Here is a 19,812-nt window from a genome sequence, read left to right on the forward strand (position 1 = left end):
AATTTGCAAATATGTGGAAATTAAACCACCAACTCCTAAATAACCAGTGGATCAAAGAATTAACCACAAGAGATATTAGAAAATGAAAACAAAGCATAAGGTACCAAAACTTGTAGGGCGTATCTAAAGTATAGAGAGGGAAATTTATAGCACATGTTCATATTTTAAAGATCTCAGAGTTCCCATGCTGGTGGCTCAGCAGGTTAAGGAGCCAGCACGGTCACTGGCATGACTCAGCTCACTGCTGTGGTACAGGTTCGATCCCTGGCTGGGAACTTCCATGCCATGAATGGGACCAAAAAAAAGACAAAAAAGAAAAAGATCTCAAATCACTATAAGGTAGAAGGATGTGCCGAGACCTAGGGGAGCTGAGAGATGGCATACGTAGCTTTTCCATAAAGATAACATTTTAAAGGATGAGTAAGGCTGGAGGAAGGTGGGAAGGGAATTCCAGACAGAGAACAATTTGAACACATAGGCACAAACTAGCATGGGGTACGCAGGAGAGCTTCTCACCGTTCACTATTTTCAGAATGTAAAATGTGTGGCAGAGAAAGCCATAAGGGCAGGTGGGTCCCAGCCCTGGGAGGTTTTGTATGCTCTGCTGAGAACCTTGGGCTCTATTCTTTGGGTCACTAAAGGGTGATAAGCAGGTGTATCGTGGGGTTTAGATTTCCTTTTGGAAAGATCATTCCAGGTACAGTTTTCCATATACATGTTCTAGAATGGATTGCAAGGGGTGGAAGCGGAAAGGCTGGAGACAGAGAAGCCAGAAGAGGGATCACTGCCATAATCCAGGGGGCAGAAAAGGGAGCCTGAATGGGAGCAGTGGTGGAGGCTGGAGGGAAGGAGCTGGACTCAAGGAGCCTTTAGGAGCCAGGGTGGGCAGAACTTGGCACTGACTGGAGGTGGGAAGAGGACCATGCATCTAGGGTTTGGGTGAGCGGTCACCATAGTGAATAAACACCAGAAAACCACAAGAGAAACAGGTCAGAGGCTGTCTTGGGCATTGTCTTCAACTGTTTTTCTCCCCCCCCCCTTACTTGTGCATTGCCATGGAGGAAATGCTATCCCGGTCTTGGCATCTCTGCCAGGGATTTGCTAACCTCTTTGAAAATGCCTGCACACAGCCCTGATGGGCCCCCTGCAACTGCCTTCCCTGAGGGGCCCCCTTGCCAGGGTGTCTTGCTTCGCTGTTTCTCCCACATGGTCCCTCAGGACACACCAGGCTTGGCAGTGAGCTCTTGGCTCCTTTCTCCCTTGGCTCATAGGATCTTTTCCTCCATTGTCCTGGGCCACCCCTCTGTTCCCAGAACAGGACAGGGTCACAAACTGCAGGCACCTGATTTCCCTCATCCACATGTTTTATTCGGCCTGCCCTGGATATTATAGATCTATATATTCTTAAATGTAAAGACGTTTGAAGGAAGGACTCAGATTCTCACATGTTCGCTTGAAACCTCTGGTGGTTTCACCCTTGGTCTGCCCTTCTCATTTCCCTTCCTGCTCAGCAGCCTCAGGCTTCTGAATGTTTAGGCTCCACTAGAAGAGGAGAGGCAGCAGGTCTGGTCCATCAGGGGACAGAATCTTGACAGAATAGGTCATTGTCTTTCCTGTCCCATCTCTCTCACCCTTAGGACAGGGGTTTGTAAAGAAATGAGTGGTTTCCTGTAGAATGCCTTCCGAAAGAATAAAAATCTATTATCTATCATGTTAGACCGAATCGTATGGTATCATCGATACTAAACTAGTTTTGGCCCCCAAGGATGGCAATTTCTCAGGGTTCAACTTAACATGATCCTGGCTCAGTCCCTAGTAGAACAGTGGTTCTCAGCCTGGGTTGCAAATGGGGACACATTGTGAGCTTTTTAAAAATACCCTTGCTAGGACCTCCCCCTAAGACAACTGCACTCAAATCTTTGAGGCTGGGGACGGGCACAAGGATATTTTTAAAGCTCTTGTGCAGCCAGATTAAGGACCACAGCTTTAATACATCCCCGGGTCAGTCATAAGAGAGGCTCAAAGAGTCTTCAGCTTAACTCCTTAGCACATTACCTGTGGGTGATGGGAGCTGAGTTTGAGGAGCCCAGAGCTTCCATGTGGCTGCAGTTACCTCATGCAGTAATAAATGCAATTACTTCATGCACTAAATTGAGTTAATAAAAAAGAAAGAGCTTCCATCACGGCAAGAAAAAAAAAGGGTACAAAATACCTATGTACGTATGGTACCATTCTAAACAGATTACAAAATGACTGCCTTGTGGGAATCAGCAATCTGGAATTTGCAGTATTATCTCTGCCAAACCTAGTGAAGAGCCCTCTGACAATAGAGAAAGGCACAACAAACTGGAAAATGTTCAAAGACGTGGCCATGGATGGGCACTCGAGAGCATATACCACAACAAAGCATGCATTTTGGCCTGGCTAATTAAATGATTTCAGCCATCCATAGGGCAGTTAAATGATACACACTTTGTGAGCTGTTAACTCCTTTGCATCCTTAGTAATTCTAGGAGTTTCGCTTTCCCCTTGATGTCTTCTTTTTTCTGCTTTTAATGAGCAGATTAAAAAAAAAACTAAATAAATAAATATATTTTTAGAGCAAAAGAGAAAATAGCACATATTACTTTGGGGGTGATGAAAATGCTCTAAAATTAGATTATGGTGATGGTTGCTCAATTCTGTAAATGTAATAAAAAACCATTGAGTTGTGGACCTTAAAATGTGAGTTTTATGGTATATAAGCTATAGCTCAATAAAGCTGCTCTTTTAAAAAACAAAGCATCATACTAGGGTAAAAAATAATAATAATAACTGAAAGATTTCCACCACTTGGAGCAGATGCATTCTGAATCTCTTGGCAGAGAAGCTGGGTGCTGGGGGGGCGGTGGCAGTGAGTGTGTGTGTGAGAGAGAGAGAGAGAGAGAGATGCTGTCCCTGAGACTTAAATGGCATTGACAGAGGTCCCAGCGGGAAGGGTTAAGTGGGCAAACCCCGATGCCATAAGCAAGGGTAGGCTAGGAGTGGCTCCACCAAGCCCGGGGCAAAAATGAGAGAAAGGAGTTTGCCCAGTTGGGAAAGAGATGCAGAAGCAGTGTCCACGGAGAGCCCCATGCAGGGAAAAAACCTGCCCCAGAGCCAGCAGGGAACAGAGGGCCGCTTGTGCTCCTTTACACACTAATCCTCCCACCAGCCCTTCCCAGGCTCCCAGCACCTTGGACCAGCACGAGCTCCCCTGCAGGGTCCCTTCAACTTTCTTGATGCAGAATTCCCCAGGAAAACACGCACAGTTAGAAAGGTCAGGAGAGGTTTCCTGAGCAAAGGGCCTCTGAGAAAGATGTAACAGTTATGCAGGTGGGGGTCCCACAGGAAGGGCACTGCCCTTGGCTGGAGGGGAAAAGCAAATCCCTGCTCTGATTTCAACTCAGTGCACTTCAACTCATCAGGGACGGGGCCCGCGTACCCTACCTGAGGCAGGACACAGGTGGACACAACGATGAAATAAAGTCCGTCTATGTCTTTAAAAGCCCTTCAGTTTAGGAGTTCCCGTGGTGGCTCAGTGGTTGACGAATCCGACTAGGAACCATGAGGTTTCGGGTTCGATTCCTGCCCTTGCTCAGTGGGTTAAGGATCTGGCATTGCCATGAGCTCTGGTGTAGGTTGCAGATGCAGCTCGGATCCCGAGTTGCTGTGGCTCTGGCATAGGCCGGTGGCTACAGCTCCGATTTGACCCCTAGTCTGGGAACCTCCATGTGCCGTGGGAGCAGCCCTAGAAATGGCAAAAAGGAAAAAAAAAAAAAAAAAAAACCTTGCAGTTTAGGGACAGGGAAGAGAGAGGCAAAGGGGGAGATTAGACCAGACACCTAGAACCACAAGCTATCCCAGGAATTGGGAAAGAAGCATCATAGAAGCCTTGGCAAAGTGCTGAGACCGAATCAGTGTGGCCTCTGGCCATCCTATGTCTCAATATGAGACTGTGCGCTTCTCAAGGGTGAGGACCAGGCCTTCTTCGTCTTTGTGGGGCCCGAGGTCTAGCTCAGTGTGTGGCACTTGGTAGATACTCGTTGAAGGAAGGAAGGAGGGAAAAAGGGAAAAGGGAGGATAGGAGGGGGAAAGGAACGAACAATTCTCCCATAGTGAATCATTTTCTGAGGATGTTTGTCTTTAAATTCATATAACACCGCCTAACTTCATACTTTCCGTCTCTCTCCCTCTTTTTTTTTTTTTTAATATGCTTTTTAGAACCGCACATGCAGCATATGGAAGTTCCCAGCTGGGGATCAAAATGGAGCTGCATCTGCCAGCCTACACCACAGCCACAGCAACACCGGATCCTTCACCCACCGAGCGAGGCCAGGGATCGAACCTGCATCCTCGTGGATATTAGTCAGGTTCCTTACTGCTGAGCCACAACGGGAAAACCTACTCTCCTTCTCTTTAGCCACCTGTACTTTGCTCACCTCAGTCCTCCCTTCCACGCTATCTTCCTGGACCTTGATTCTTTCAGTGATCACATAGTCTATGCTGCATAATTTAAGTTCCCCATAGTCCTTGCACCTCTTTCCTATGTGCTAGGCATGTAAGCTCTTTGAAGGCAGAGTCCCCTTCTTAAATCATTGCATCTCCCACGGTACCTAGAGTATATTGACTGTTGATTGGTTGAGAAATAAGGCCCCTCACAGGAGGAGGGCACAGAAACTCATACAATGGAGTGACAGGCACGGTGCTAGGGCTGTGCAAACACATGCAAAGAGCCTGCATAACGTGGTCTAGCGGAAAGAAAATGGGGGGACAATGCACTTTTGCTCTCTGAAAGCCTTGGACACAGAGGCCCCAAACCCATGACTCCCCTCTGAGGACAAAAAGAGAAACTGTGTCCGTTCTCAGCATGTGGGATTGATGGAAGGACTCGAAGGATATGAAATTAAGTACTGCAGTGGGTTGCCTAGAGAGGCCGGGAACCCCTCTCTCTGAACATCTGTAAAGATGGGGGCAGGGCGCCTCACCATGAAACTACAGCTGCAGGATGCACTGACCTGCCTTCTCCTGAGCAGTGCATTAGACAGCCCATGCTCACTGCCTTTATCAGAGTTACAGCTAAGAAAGGAGAGTACTTTGGGGGTAAGATGTCTTAGAGGAAATGTTGATTTGCCCCCCACCCCACTCCACCATTTTTTTTTTTTTTTTGGCCAAACTCACACATATGGAAATCCCCAGGCCAGGGATTGAATCCGAGCCATAGCTGCAACCTACACCACAGCTGTGGCAATGCTGGATCCTTAACCCACCGTGCCAGGCCAGGGCTTAAACCCACACTGCCAAAGAGACAATGCTGGATCTTTAACCTGCTGCACCACAGCAGGAACTCCTCATTTGCCCTTTGCTTTCTGATCTCCCGAGGTAATGAGCAAGGTTCAGGAGGATTAGCAACTGCAGGCAGACCAATGTTCCTGTGTAGAGACATAAGGTAGACTCTCATTATCATCCAGCTCATTTCCCCACGAATTGCGTGTTCCATGATCAGATAACAACCTCTAAGCATTTTCAAATACATCCAGTAAAAGGCTGATACAACTCCTTCTGACCATATACTCCTTGCAGTGATGTAATGTCTTCTGCAAAGGGGCTGCGGCAGCTATCAAGCCCAATTATTTCTCTAGGATCTCCTGAGAGTAAGTGCTCAATAACACACATGAATAATAACTAACATTAAAATAATTTGTGAGTACTTCCCCCACACATTTCCTAATTTAAGGAGGAGTTCTTTCCACTATGCTTTGCTTCTCAAATGAAGTATGGAGCCTGAAAAAAGTTTCAGCCCAGTCTCTCCCACCACACATCTCATCGCATGGATCAATGTGCATTATAACATTTCAGGGACGGGTACCCCGGGTCCCCGCTTAGCATATGATGAATAAATGAATGGATATGCTATATAGCGGATGGACTGTATGGAGTCAGTGGAAAGCAGACACTTTAAGGGAAAGGAGAATCTTATATTCAAATGATTTATAGAGAGTCTACTGAGTGTCAGGCATTGGAGACCCAGACACGATCGCCCTGCCCTCATGGGGCTTAGAGTCCATTGCAAGAGATAGACGTTAAGAAACTATTACAGCAAACGAGTCACATTTTTGTTAAATGCTACAAAATGTAGCAGGGAGCTTTGCTCTCCGATCCGATCCGAAGGAAGAGCGATTTGCACACGCAGAAGTGGAGGCAAATGAAAAGGGTAAAAGGAGTAGGGAAATTGCTTCTCACAAATAGAACTTTACCTAAGGGACAACTACTTCCAGTCCCGCATCCTGGCTGCCTACCCGAATCGAAAAAGCAAAGGCTAGAGAGAAGTGAGAGGCCAGTTTATGTAAGCGGGGTGGGGCGGCAGGGAGAAGCCGGAGAGGCGTGTACTGGCGTGGAGAGAGTTAAGCGGGGCCTTCCAGGGACGCAACGGGTTAAAGGGGGGCGGTCCGGAGCGTGTCCGGTAGGCCCGCCCGCCGAGGGTGGGGGTGGGGCCTCGCGGAAGGAGCCCTTGGATTGGCCGCGGGGAAGGCGTTACGCTAGGACGGTACCAACAGTCGCGAGCCGCGGAGGCGGGGGGTGGGTGTGGGACCGCCGGCTCCGCGCGGGGAGAGGTGGCCAGGGAATGGCCGGGCTGGGGGTAGGCGGGAGCCGCAGTGGCGGCGGCTGGGGGCGGTGAGCGCGGCGTGGGGCTGCCCCTCCCCGGAGGCGGCGGGGGCGGCCGAGGCCGCGCCGCACCGCACCGCGAGGGTGGCCATGGAGCGAGCCTAGGGCCCGGCAGGTGAGCAGTGTGGGGGCGGGGGAGGGCGCGCGACCCCAGTCCCCGGCGCGGCGGGCGGGAAAGTGCGGGCCGGCCCCCGGGCGGGGCGCGGTGCGTGGCGCGCGCCGGGCGGGGGCTGCCTGGGGGCGGGGCGCCTCCCTGAGGGGCTGGGCGCCGGTGCCTTGAGCGGTCCCGGAGCGGCCGCTGCCTCAGAGACTGGCCCGGGCCGCGCACGGTGCCTCGCTGGCCCCGAGCGGGCTCATGCGGGGCCGTCGCGGCCGAAGTGACTCGGTCGAGGCCGCCGTCTCTTCGGCCCGCCGGAGGCGCGGGCCTTACCTGGGGGCGCCTCGTGCTGCCCAGGGTCTGTTTAATGACCCACCCTTGCGCCCCGACTCGGTCCCCAGAGGTGACTGGCCCACGGTGCCGCCCTCGTGTCCCGCCGAGTGCCCGCTGCAGCAGCGCGGAGGGGATCGCGGGCCCACCTCGTGGCCGAAAAGCGCGAGTGACCTCCAGGCCGGAGGCGGGAGGCGGGGTAACGGTGCCTAGGGGTCCGGGTCTCCTCGGGGTCGTGTATCCCGCGCTCGCAGTCCGGCACAACTTAAGGAAACGATACGGCCGTCCAAAGTGGGTTGCGCTTGAGATTTCATTTCCGGGTTCGCTGGCCCGGCGATTGAAAGCGAACCGAAACGTTGCCATCAACGATGAGCGTGAGGCAGTTGTCAAGTTGCGTCCTTGATTGTGGAAACTGATAAAGAGTTTCATTCTCATCAGGTTTCTGTTACCTACAAGTCAACCGGTAGGAAGAGAAAGGGTAGAAGGACGTTGGAGGGAAAGTGAAGGGGACAAGGCATGATTGGTCGTTAGGGAATTGTTAGTCCTTTAAATGACCATATTATCATTTATAGGGCTAGTTTATAATCAGGGAAATGAGATGCTTGGTACAGAGAGTTGAATCTGGGGTCAAGTATCAGTATCATCTCCAGCAGCCACTTTCCCTCTGCAGGTGTGGTTTCGCACTTTGAAAAGAATAGAAATGTGGGATCTTTTCGTTTTTAAATTGTAGGACTTTATAACTGTAAACTGTGACTGTGATTACTGTTTACTAAGTATTCGTGTTCTCCTGGTGTTGTAAAATGCATACCTTTCATTGGGGTCGATTATTTTAAATTGGTCCAGAGACCTTAGGGTGCTTATGTATTACAGGGCTAAAGTTTATTATATAGGAGCTTTGAACTAAGCCTCAGAGTGCTTTCACATATACTGTTATTTATCATCAAGACATATCCCTGAGAGGAGTTCCCATCGTGGCTCAACAGAAACGAACCCAACTAGTATCCATGAAGATGAGGGTTCAGTCCCAGGCCCCGCTCAGTGGGTTAAGGATCAGGCGGTTCCCCAGGCTCCAGTGTAGGTCAAAGATGCAGCTGGGAACCTGCCTTGCTGTGGCTGCGGTGTGGGCTGGAGGCCACAGCTCTGATTCAGTCCTTAGCCTGGGAACTTCCATGTGCTGCAAGTGCAGACCCCCCAAAAAACTAAAAAAGAAGACATGTCTCTGAGAAACAGATATTAAAAATGCTAAATTCGGAGTTCCCGTCGTGGCGCAGTGGTTAACGAATCCAACTAGGAACCATGAGGTTGCGGGTTCGGTCCCTGCCCTTGCTCAGTGGGTTAACAATCCGGCGTTGCCATGAGCTGTGGTGTAGGTTGCAGACGCGGCTCGGATCCCGCATTGCTGTGGCTCTGGCTAGGCCGGTGGCTACAGCTCCGATTCAACCCCTAGCCTGGGAACCTCCATATGCCGCGGGAGCGGCCCAAGAAATAGCAACAACAACAACAACAAAGACAAAAGACAAAAAAAAAAAAGCTAAATTATTTGCCTAGACTTAGAGTCAGTCTAAGGTGGATTTAAAATTAACCTGTAGTTCCCTGGTGGCCTAGCCTTTTAAGGATCTGGCATTGTCACTGCTGTGGCACAGGTTCAATCCCTGGTCCAGGAACTTCTGCATGCCATGGATGTGGCCAGAAAGAAAATAATGTTTTGTGTTAAATTAATAACTTCTGAAATTTGTGAAGATGTTGAACTTTGGCCTTTAGAACCAGATAGTAGCATCAATCAACAAGAAGTCCTTTCCCCTTTGAAAGTGCTTGTCAAAAGAGGATAAAGAAACACAAGCAAGCAATTCAGACTCTCAACTTCACTTACAGTAAAGCGCAGTGATAAAAATGAATGGAGGTAAAAGATGATCAGGAAATGTTGGAGCTCACAGCATTTCTTCAATATGATGGGTATAATGTGACATCGATTTGTTCTGTTTGTTTCTCTGGCACTAGTAGGAAAATAGCTATGATTTAGTTAAGGAAAGAAAATTGGAGAACACATGCCCTGAGTGCTTTGAAATAGGGAAAGTAATTTCTGTCATCTAATCCTTTATGGCATGGAGTTATTTTATGTTGAGTTGATAATTCCTTGACCTTTAGTCCATTCTCTTGATGTCCATCTGTAGACTCCAACTCTTTCACGCCACGTTAAAGCATCTGCTTTTTATCTTTTCTGAATTTTGAGTTTCTAAATGAAACTTCCCCTCTCCTTTACTTGCAGGGCAGGCTTCAGCTTCCTTCACTTTGTGTGACCATCATTTCAATGGTACAGACCCTGAAGCCAGATACTTCAGCTCTTGAATTGATAACTTTTAAAAATAGCAGCCTCCGTGGTTGCCTCTTGGTGATTGCTCTCGTCCTAGAATAGAAGCAGTAGGCTGCTCTTTGTATTCTATGGCCCTCTTTGCAAACAGTAAAAGGGAGACTGTCTTCTGAAGCTGAAGTCCGCTCTGGGACTAAGTACCAGGTGGTTTTGGGGTGGGGAGCACAAGTGGAATGAGGCACAACAGTTTTGTTGTTATAGTGCCGATGATTGATGTCCTTTTCTTTTTGCACTGTAGGCACAGTGCATAGTAGGTGTCCAAGAAATATTTGGTGGTTGAATGAATGAATGGAAAACAGTATGAGAGAGGAGGAAATGTTATAGTGCAGATATTAAATTTGTTTGTGTCCCTCCTTATAGGAAAAAGAAAAAAGCCAAGAAAGCGTGTGTAAGAGTCCTGTTGAAAATAGTTCCCTTGAGGTGGGTATCTGTCTGTAAAGGGTGTTACTTGATGGAGCTGCTTTGAAATCTGATGGTGTGACTGTGTGGTGGTCTAGCCACTTGCAGCCTGGGATCAGCGTATGGTCCTCCACTCAGGTACAGCTTCGCAGACTTGCTCCTGCAGCCTTCCCTGGCTAGGCTCACTGAGCAGTTGGATTGGTAGACAATATTTTTGCACCAGTAGAACTGGAGCTCTTGGTGTTGGCCATGCCAGTGTCCTGGATCCTGACTGTCCATCTTCTGGTCCTTCATATTGGGGTACTGGAGCTCCTAGTATTGGCCACGCCAGTATCCTGGATCCTGACTGTCCATCTCCTGGTCCTTCCTATTGGGGGTGGGAGAAGTGAGTTATCCCTCCCTGAGTGCTTCTCCAGCAAGTCCTCACACCACACCTGACTACCTCTCCCTCTTTCTCTTCCTTGAGTGCCTCTCTAACCTTCAAGAACTAATGAATTCATTAGCACAGAGCTGGGATACAGAACAGAAGGAAAACCTTCCTTTGCAACGGAAACTAGCTTTCAGCCAATTTGTAATGTCAATGTGACTACTAGAGCCATCCGAGGGAGAATATAATGCAGAGCTCTCACTTGGGATGTTGTCATTCTTAACCAAAATGGGTAGAAGGAAGGCCTAGCTCTGGATCTAGTGAGCCTGGGCTGGGGGGAGCATCTCTCTCCGCTGTATGAGGTAAGAAATGAAGGCAGATGCAGAAAAGAGAAACTGAGTTTTGTTGGGTGTGTGTTTGGAAGTCTGTACTTTCTGGCAAGGTAACTCCCCTTTGGAGGGAAAGGTGTTAATTTGGATACATTTTTTAAAAGGAGCTCAAGGAATATGATACGATGAATATGAAGCAGAACCAAGTACAGGTTGGGGCAGGGACGTTTGATCGTTCCATGCTCTTAATTCCTGACTTTCTGCTTTAGGTGTAGAGTAGTGTGGAAATAAAGATATGTGCAAAAATCCCTTTATTTATTTATTTATTTACTTATTTATTTTTTAGGGCCACACCTGAAGCATATGGAAGTTCCCAGGCTAGGGATCGAATCAGCTGCAGCTACCAGCCTACAGCACAGCATCACCAGATCTGAGCCACCATCTACAACCTACACCACAGCTCTTGGCAACGCCGGATCTTTAACCCCACCGAGGGAGAGGCCAGGGATCAAACCCGCATCCTCATGGTTACTAGTCAGGTTCGTAATCTGCTGAGCCACAACGGGAACTCCCCCAAAATTCTTATTTTAGCTACACTTTTTTTGGAAAAAAAATTTTCCAATGTATTTGTACAGTTGCGTATGTTTTGTTTTTTAAACAATACAGTTTAACCTTTATTGACTGAAGACTATGATGGCAGACTAACCCTGAAGGGCTTTGAGCTGACTGGAATATGGCAGTTGTTTGCCCCTCTGCTCTTTGGAGTCTTGAATTTGCTTTCATTAGTTAATCTGTTTCTTTCCGCGGTAGAAAAGCTGTGCTTTTGCTGGTGTTCGTGTCCCTGCTGCCCTCTTTTAAATTTTTGCAGCATCTGACCTCCCATGGAGTCGCATCCCACAGAACTCTGCTTCCTGAAATTGAAAGCAAAACAGCTGAATAGGCTTAGAGAGGGTCTGCCTGGATCTTCTTTGTGAGTGGATGAACTTGGAGATGATGATTTTGGCTGCCCAAAGACCTTCTGTTCATTTGTTGTTTCTTTTCCTTGGTTTAGATAGTGAACTTGCCCTCTCTATCGATGCATTTAGGTCCCTGTAGTTCTCTCTGTGGAAAAAAGAAGATGCTATGGAGATACCCGTGGAGGTTCTCCTTTCAGAGAGCATTGCCAGTAATTCTTGCAGATCTGGTTCCAGCCCTGTCTCGTACCATTCTCGGGCAATGTCTTGGACTATCTCCAGTCTTCCTCTTAGCATTTCCACATCATCTTTACTCCCAGTCCCAACCAGTGCCAGATGCCAGTGTGGCAATAGCGGTTGCCTTAAGAGGTGAAAGCAAGGTATACAGAGGCAGCAATGAAAAAACGGAGTGTGTAAACTGGATATTTCTGCGTTTTTACTGTATATCTGAATTCATTACAGGACTTAGTTTCCCTGTGTCTGTTAAAAAAAAAAAAAAGGCCATCTTTAAACCAAATAGCTGAAGAAATTCTTATAATCATAGAGGTCTCTCTTCCTTGCTCTTCACTCCTTCTAGTCAATAAGCATTTATTGAGTACTTCTCACGTGCCCTGTTCTGTGCCAGCTTCTTTGGAAGTGCAAAGAGAAACTCACAATAGAGTAGAGGAAGCAGGCATGCCAAAAAATACACGTGTGTCTGTGTGTGTGCACGTGTCTTGATATTCCTGTGTCACAAAGGGATCATGCCTGGAGCCACTCCGTTGTAATTCAGCACAGACTTGCCAGGGGTTCTGTTTCTAAAGTGATCCGTGGCTTGTCAGCCCGATTACCCTAGAACACAAGGTTAAAAGTGTGATGTGTGGAGTTCCCGTTGTGGCGCAGTGGTTAACAAATCCGACTAGGAACCATGAGGTTGCGGGTTCGGTCCCTGCCCTTGCTCAGTGGGTTAAGGAACCGGCGTTGGCATGAGCTGTGGTGTAGGTTGCAGACGCGGCTCGGATCCCGCGTTGCTGTGGCTCTGGCATAGGCCGGTGGCTACAGCTCCGATTTGACCCCTAGCCTGGGAACCTCCATATGCCGCGGGAGCGGCCCAAAGAAATAGCAAAAAGACAAAAATAAATAAATAAAAGTGTGAGGTGTTACTGTTGAATAAAGCTCATATACCTTTTCAAGAACTGTAGTGAACTGAACAGTAAAGATGGGAAATCTATGAAAATCTGAAGAAAATGTCATATTCAAAATTCCGTATTTCTATACTACATCGTAATTACATTCTGTAACATAGCCTTAAATGGTTGTTCGATACTGTTAATTGAGCAGTGAAGTACCTTGAACGTCAGAAGGTGCATTATACCTGGCCCATTGGAAACAGAATGCAAATTCTCGAGCATTTCCTCAGAGTTTCTAGATCGGTGAGCACTGCTTCTGATGCTTTTTTAGAACAAATCTCACGAGCAGTATGAGCTAAAGATTTTTTTCTCTTCATCTTTCAAGGAAGAGTGTTAGAGGGTTGCCCTAAATCAAGGTTTAAATGGGGCAGGTTGCAGGAATTGAATTTTTTTCAAAGAGGGAACAAACACTTTTAATTGCCTGTTTCATTTTTACCCTCACACCCAGGAAGAAAGGCTGCCTTAATGCTTCATTAATGCCTCGTGATCGCTTTGGTGGGCTTCTTTCACAGGGAACTTGGGGGATTTAATATTGTATAAGCTTACATATGTGAGTAAATGGAAGTGAAAACAGTAAGGCAGATATAACACTTGAACCAGTTTGGACTGTATGGAAATTTGATTTTCTGTGCCTGTAACTTAAGTTACTCCAAGGCTTATCTTAAGAGCTTTAGGAGGAGTTCCCGACCTCGCGCAGTGGTTAACGAATCCAACTAGGAACCATGAGGTTGCGGGTTCGATCTCTGCCCTTGCTCAGTGGGTTAAGGATCCGGCGTTGCCGTGAGCTGTGGTGTAGGTTGCAGATGCGGCTTGGATCCCGCATTGCTATGGCTCTGGCATAGGCGGGTGGCTACAGCTCTGATTAGACTCCCAGACTGGGAACCTCCATATGCCATGGAAGTGGCCCTAGAAAAAGAAAAAAAAGACCAAAAAAAAAAAAGCTTTAGAACATGCAAACCTGCCATCTTTAAAACACAGGTTTGATTTTCCAAACTGAAGAATATCATGAAGAGCATTCTCTTCAGCCGTCTTCGTGAAATAGAAAAAGTTCATGCTTTCCATCTGTTTCACTTGCTTTGAATATGGTAGAATTAAACTTCACAGCGAAGAGAAACAGACTGGCCACATCAGTGACACGGCCTCCCAGTCTTCTGTGTCATGTGGTACCCACTCTGGAGATGCCTACTTGCTTACCGTCTTAGGTACTCCTCAACTTTAGGAAAGGATTTGGTTCAGGTACATAAGACTACTAGAACTCAGTAAGGCAACATGTTTATCCGGTCCTCAGGAGACAGCATAACCAATGAGGGTTATTTTCTGTGTCATTCTTTCTCCTCAGGAAATCATCTTTGGCTTCTTGGTATGGAATTAGTGAGCAACAAGCAATTACTGTGAGTTATCCAAGCACTCATTTTAGCACACGTGGTAATACCTTTCGTTTTTAACAGGTCCATGAGTTTGGTGATAGTGTTCTTATTTCATTTTTCACATGAGGAAACTGAGGCCCAGCGAGGTGAGCAGGTGTTTAGGCCCAGGTATTCTGAATCCAGAGCACACATTCTTAACCTTCTGTTACAGAAGAGTTTATGTTTAGAAAGAAGGCGAGTCAAGAAGCTATTTCTGAAGTGGAGAATTAGCAGGGAAAGGGAAATTGTGTGTAAATACTGATGAATGATACTATTTGGCGTTTTTATTTTAATTGAAGGTGAGAGACAATATGCCGTTGTGGCGGGAAGCGGCGGCAGAGCAGGAGTGGGCTGGTTGGGGGGATGACAGGGACTTAGGCCGTGAACACTCGAGGCCAGTGCCATTTGGTATTGCAGGTTTTGGCTTCCTGGCTAGAAGCGCATGGTGTTAAGTGGAAAGATTTCTGAATGTTCTTTGTTTTACTTAAAATAATTGTCACCAACCATCAGGAGAGACTGTTTGTTTCTAGGGGGCAGCTATGAATAATGTAGCACAGTGCTCTTATGTCACTGCCAATTAAAATAGAAGGCAGACTTACTGTAGGGTGAAAGTGTGTGTGTTTTTAATTTTTTTTTTTTGTATCAAAGTGTTGTAATTTTTGCTTTTTTTTTTTTTTTTTTTTGTCTCTTTGCCTTTTCTAGGCCTTTTCTCTTTGCTCCTGTAGCATATGGAGGTTCCCAGGCTAGGGGTCTAATCAGAGCTGTAGCTGCTGGCCTATACCACAGCCACAGCAACACCAGATCCAAGCCACGTCTGTGACCTACACCACAGCTCATGGCAATGCCAGATCCTTAACCCACTGAGCAAGGTGAGGGATCGAACCCGAAATCTCATGGTTCCTAGTCGGATTCATTAACCACTGAGCCACAACGGGAACTCCTAATTTTTGTTATTAATTTATGCTTTGGCTGAAGTAGAAAGGTTAGGCTTTATAAACTGGGTGTGTTTAGTTGTATGAGTGTATGAGGTTAGCCTCGGTTGCTCTAAAGTATGTAAATGGACTTTAATAAATGACCCCTTTGAGATTCTGTTTTTTCTTATGTTACCTTTAAGGGACCTTAATTATTTGTAATCCAGTAGTTATATTTAATGGTTAAATTTAATGTTGCCCAAGTATTTGATATTGATAGAATAGATGTGAGAACGTTGGATTTTACAAATTAACCCCAAACATAATATCTTAAGACTACATGTTTTGTTATTTCTTATAATTATGTCAATCAGCTGGGCCCAGCTGATTGGTTCCTCTGCCCACATCGTCTAGGCTGGTATCGCATGGGTGGCTGTATTTACCTGGGACCTCAGCTGGAACTGGAGTGCCCTTAACGGCTTCATGTCTGTGCCTGGCACTCAGCTGGGGTGGCCGGAATAACTAGGAGCTGGCCAGTGGTCTGGCCTGAGCTGCCTCTCCTAGTGGCTTGGTCCCAAATGGAAGCTGCTAGGTCTCTCAAGGTACCCGGCACACAACCACTTCCAGAACGTTTTGTTGATCAAAGCAAGTTACAAAGCCAGCCCAGATTCAAGGGAAGGAAAAATAGATTCCACTTCCCATTGGGAGGAATTGTTGGTGTCTGTATCTTTGTAGACAGTCAACCAAAAACTCCTAATTAAATTCAGGTCTTACCTCTTATACTCACCAAACCTTCAGAGGTTCGCTGAAACTGACAATTACCAAAGAAGAAGTTTGTGAAAGTGTCCTTGTAATTTCTACTCGGGATTGAGGGCAAGGCGACTGCATGAGAACTAGGATCATATGCTGGTTATATAATAAAGCCTGCCGCTTTCACCATCTCCCTTGTTAACAGCCCTCCGCATGAAATGTTCATACAGAATATTTTCCTCCCGGTACCTGACACTCACAAGGCATGTTACATTCCCTTCATTGGTAAGAACTTGATTTGACCATTAAATTGGAAACACAAAAAAGGGATAGGTACTTCACTTTTAGTTGCAATGAGCAAAGCTTGAGATTTCTTCTCTGTGACCTCAGAAGTCATGTGAGGTTGTCACTTGATCAGAGGGAGAGAGTCAAGGTGGCACTGCTACTAATGAGGCTTGGAACCTCACTGGTAGCCTGTGGGAGCCCCTGGTAAGGTAGTAAGTGTTAGGGCCAGGTCTTCTCATGTTCCTTGGCGGCCACATACATTGAATGTTACCACACAGTGACTTTGAGACCTTTGCACTGATGTGTATTTCTGTGTATGTTCCTCTAGAGATCAGCCAGATTGTTGAACAGAGGCCTTCTTATTAAGACTTCTTTTTTTGGTAGAACCTATATCTCTTCTCCCAAAACAATTTGTGGTCATGTTTATCCCTATAGAATACTCACCAAATGTGTAGAAGTTTGTGTGTGTCTGAATGATGAAATATTAGCTTCCATAGCAAGCCTCATTTAGCTGAGGGAGCTGAAAGTGAAACCAGGGTTCAGTAGGAAAATTCCTTATAAAGTTCTACCTTCCAGAACTCCAGTCTGGGAGTTTATGCCAGCTTTTAGTGTGAAGGCTGCCATTTGCCCTGCCTTTTTTAATATTTAATATTTTTTGTGTTATGTTATTACCTTGAATCTATGTCTTCTTTGAGGTAGGTTCTTTTCTCCATAACATAAACATTAAAATAAATGACCATAATACAGCTAGACAGTGTTACACCATTGGAGGCATTTACACAAGGACATGAGAAATAAATGAAATAAAACAGGCAGACTCCTGGGAATGCAAGAGAAGTTTTCAAGAATAGTTTGGGATGTACTCGGTGATCTTTCTTTCATTTCCTAAGTACCTGAAAGGCGGGATCCCCTTAGAAACCCAGTTTACGGAGTGTATAGTGTACTGCTGCTCAAATAAGGAAAAAAGCTCTGTCTTGGGTACCCTTCCCTCTGCAGCATACCTGAGAGAAGGGGGTCACTGTATAGAGTAAAAGAGATTACCGCGGTTAAAGGATGCAGTTCTACTGTATCACACATTAATACGTTTTTCTCTAGTAGGAGTCTTGCGAACTCAGACTTTTTGTAGAAATTCCACTAAGACTTCTACATTGTTGACTTCTTAAGTGTCTTTTGTGTTTGCCCTGAGGGCCGAAATAGGAGCAGCTTTCCAGCTAAAGGAAAGCCTCTTTCTGAACTGTCAATATTTACTCAGAAAAAGACACTATACTCTTAAACTGCTAACTAAATGGAGTAGAGCGTTGAGAGAGGAGTAGACTGTTGGAGTTCCCGTTGTGGCTCAGTGGTTAATGAATCCGAGTAGGAACCATGAGGTTGTGGGTTTGATCCCTGGCCTCGCTTAGTGGCTTAAGGATCCAGCGTTGCCGTGTGCTGTGTAGGTCACAGACGAGGCTCGGATCCCGAGTTGCTGTGGCTCTGGCGTAGGCCGGCAGCTGCAGCTCCAATTGGACCCCTAGCCTGGGAACCTCCATATGCTGTGGGAGCAGCCCTAGAAAAGTAAAAAAAAAAAAAAAAAGAAGAAGAGTAGAGTGTTGATAGAGGAGTAGGTTGCCCCAAAAAGGATAGCCATCATGAAGGTGCCGGGTGATATATACTCATTTGATCCTGCATACGGAAGGAGATGAACCCCAGAGTCCTGAGGCAAAGCCTTGTTTGTAGTAGGTCATTCCGTGTGGATGCATAAGGCATCTGCCCTCACTACTGCTAGGTACCGTGTAGACAGTGAGATTACGAAGGAGCCAGGATTCTCAGAGGGGAATTAAGACCCCTATACAAGAAGATGCTGGACAAGGTAGAATGGAGTTAAGTGCCAGTCTCAAGAGGTTACTGGAGAGTGTAGGGAGGGGCCACCAATGGCTTTGGAGAAGGCCCTTGCAAGTTAGAGTGAAAGTTAGGTGGCTGTGGAGAACAGTGCCACATGGCAGTCTCGTCTTACCAGGACGTGGCGACTAATCACAAACACGAAAACTTGTTCAGCCTGTTCTTTAAACTTGCCCTCACTCTTAATCTGCGCGAGTAAATAGTGATGTCACAGTTGAACTCTTCCGTTCACTTGATAGAAATTTCTGTCTTAAGTTGAGCAGATGAATTATTTGCAGCCCTGCACTGATGAATGTGTTCTTCGGAGGCCCGTCAAAAGGTGATGAAATTTCACAACTCTGAAAGCACCCAAACTCAGTTTGCTTTGTCTGAATTTTGGGAGCTGCTAGAACTTCCTAGTGCATTGGTAATTTTAAAAAAAAAAAAGCTCTCACTGTACCTAACCTTTGTGCTGAATGTTTAGATATGATATGCTTATATGGCATGAGGGAGGAATTTCTTCATTCTCAGGGAAATGAGCAGCATCATTAGACGTTCCCAGGTTAACCAGCCTCTCATCCTGAAGGCTGTTCAGCTGACCCCTTTGTGCCAGAAACATACCACAGCTGGAGCGAGTTGGAGCTGGAGGTGCTGGAGGAAAGGAGTGCTGACACAGTGAGTTTTCCGTGTTACCTTTTAGCGCTGCAGCTAGAGATGTGTACTGTGGAACAAATAATTAAAGTTGTGTGGTTTAGGTCGTGTTGGAACTAGCAAAAAAAATCTCTGACATCTGCTCTCTTAGCATGCTGCTGTCAGTAATCACAGGAAACTGTTTTACTGACTTTCACACCAAATTTGATAACCATCACGATTACATTTTGGATGCACTTGAATTGCCTGTGTTTCAAGTAATAGTGTTATGTGCTCCATGGGAGATGCTAATGCAACAACACAGGTGGCTGGAGAGAATTGGAATCTGAGTTTGACTCTCAGTTTCCCTTCTTCATGAAAATGAATGGGAAGCATGGTTAATCGCCAAGGATGAACTGCATGTGAGCCGGCTCTCGCTGGCTGTAGCCCTTAGAATACACTGTTGCTCTAGTAGACTGTTTTTGGCTGTGTTTCCAGCCGTTGTTAAGGGAGCAGTCCCCAGGTTGGGTGGAACCTGAATGGTTCATCCTATCTTTTGTATTGGGTTTATTTCTTCAATTAATGGTTTGAGTTGTTGAATGAATTGGAGAGTGAAGCAAAACCCTGTTATCTTTTTATCATCTTTGTCTCAGCCCAGTCCTGTACTGCCTGTAGGCATATAGCAGAGCAAGCCCGTGCATGTTTTTAAATGGCCCTGTGGAGTGGAAAGCAGCCTGGCAGCAGACACATGAAACAGTTGTATGGTCTGGACCCCCTTGCAGAAATCTTACATTTGCCATATTTCACCTTGAGACTGCACCACAGTGTGGTGGGCCCCACACAAGAAGCAGCATGTCTCGGGAGTTCCCATCGTGGTTCAGTGGTTAACGAATCCAACTAGGAACCATGAGGTTGTGAGTTCGATCCCTGGCCTTGCTCAGTGGGTTAAGGATCCAGCATTGCCGTGAGCTGTGGTGTGGGTCACAGACGCAGCTCGGATCCTGCGTTGCTGTGGCTCTGGCATAGGCAGGCAGCTGCAGCTCCGGTTAGACCCCTAGCCTGGGAACCTCCATATGCTGTGGGAGCAGCCCCAGAAAAGGCAAACAAACAAACAAACAAAAAAAAGCAGCATGTCTTTATGTCTGTGGCATCGATATCTTTGTTATGTGCTTGACCAACCTAGACTTAGTAGTATTGCTGTAGTACCAGATTTCACTAGTTTTCTGGTCATGTTCTACTAATAGCCAGATGGCATAGGGATATGTTTTTCCTTTACT

At 46.6% G+C, this 19,812-nt stretch overlaps 2 protein-coding genes across 7 annotated transcripts in view; one reads left to right on the forward strand and one right to left on the reverse strand.

The window, feature by feature from the left end:
* Nucleotides 1-6,337: 6,337 nt before the first annotated feature.
* Nucleotides 6,338-7,474, reverse strand: LOC125112187 (basic salivary proline-rich protein 1-like). Its single transcript, XM_047754405.1, has one exon. The coding sequence runs from the start codon at nt 7,472-7,474 to the stop codon at nt 6,338-6,340; it is 1,137 nt and encodes a 378-aa protein (XP_047610361.1).
* FAM20B (FAM20B glycosaminoglycan xylosylkinase) overlaps nt 6,600-19,812 on the forward strand; it is a 45,663-nt gene continuing 32,450 nt past the window's right edge. For 2 of the 6 annotated variants that reach the window (XM_047752157.1, XM_047752162.1), the window contains exon 1: nt 18,254-18,580. The gene's annotated coding sequence lies outside the window, so the exon portion shown is untranslated. The other 4 variants (XM_047752159.1, XM_047752160.1, XM_047752158.1 and 1 more) reach the window with 4 other exon arrangements.

This window comes from Phacochoerus africanus, chromosome 11 (assembly GCF_016906955.1).
Source record: "Phacochoerus africanus isolate WHEZ1 chromosome 11, ROS_Pafr_v1, whole genome shotgun sequence".
NCBI lineage: Eukaryota > Metazoa > Chordata > Mammalia > Artiodactyla > Suidae > Phacochoerus > Phacochoerus africanus.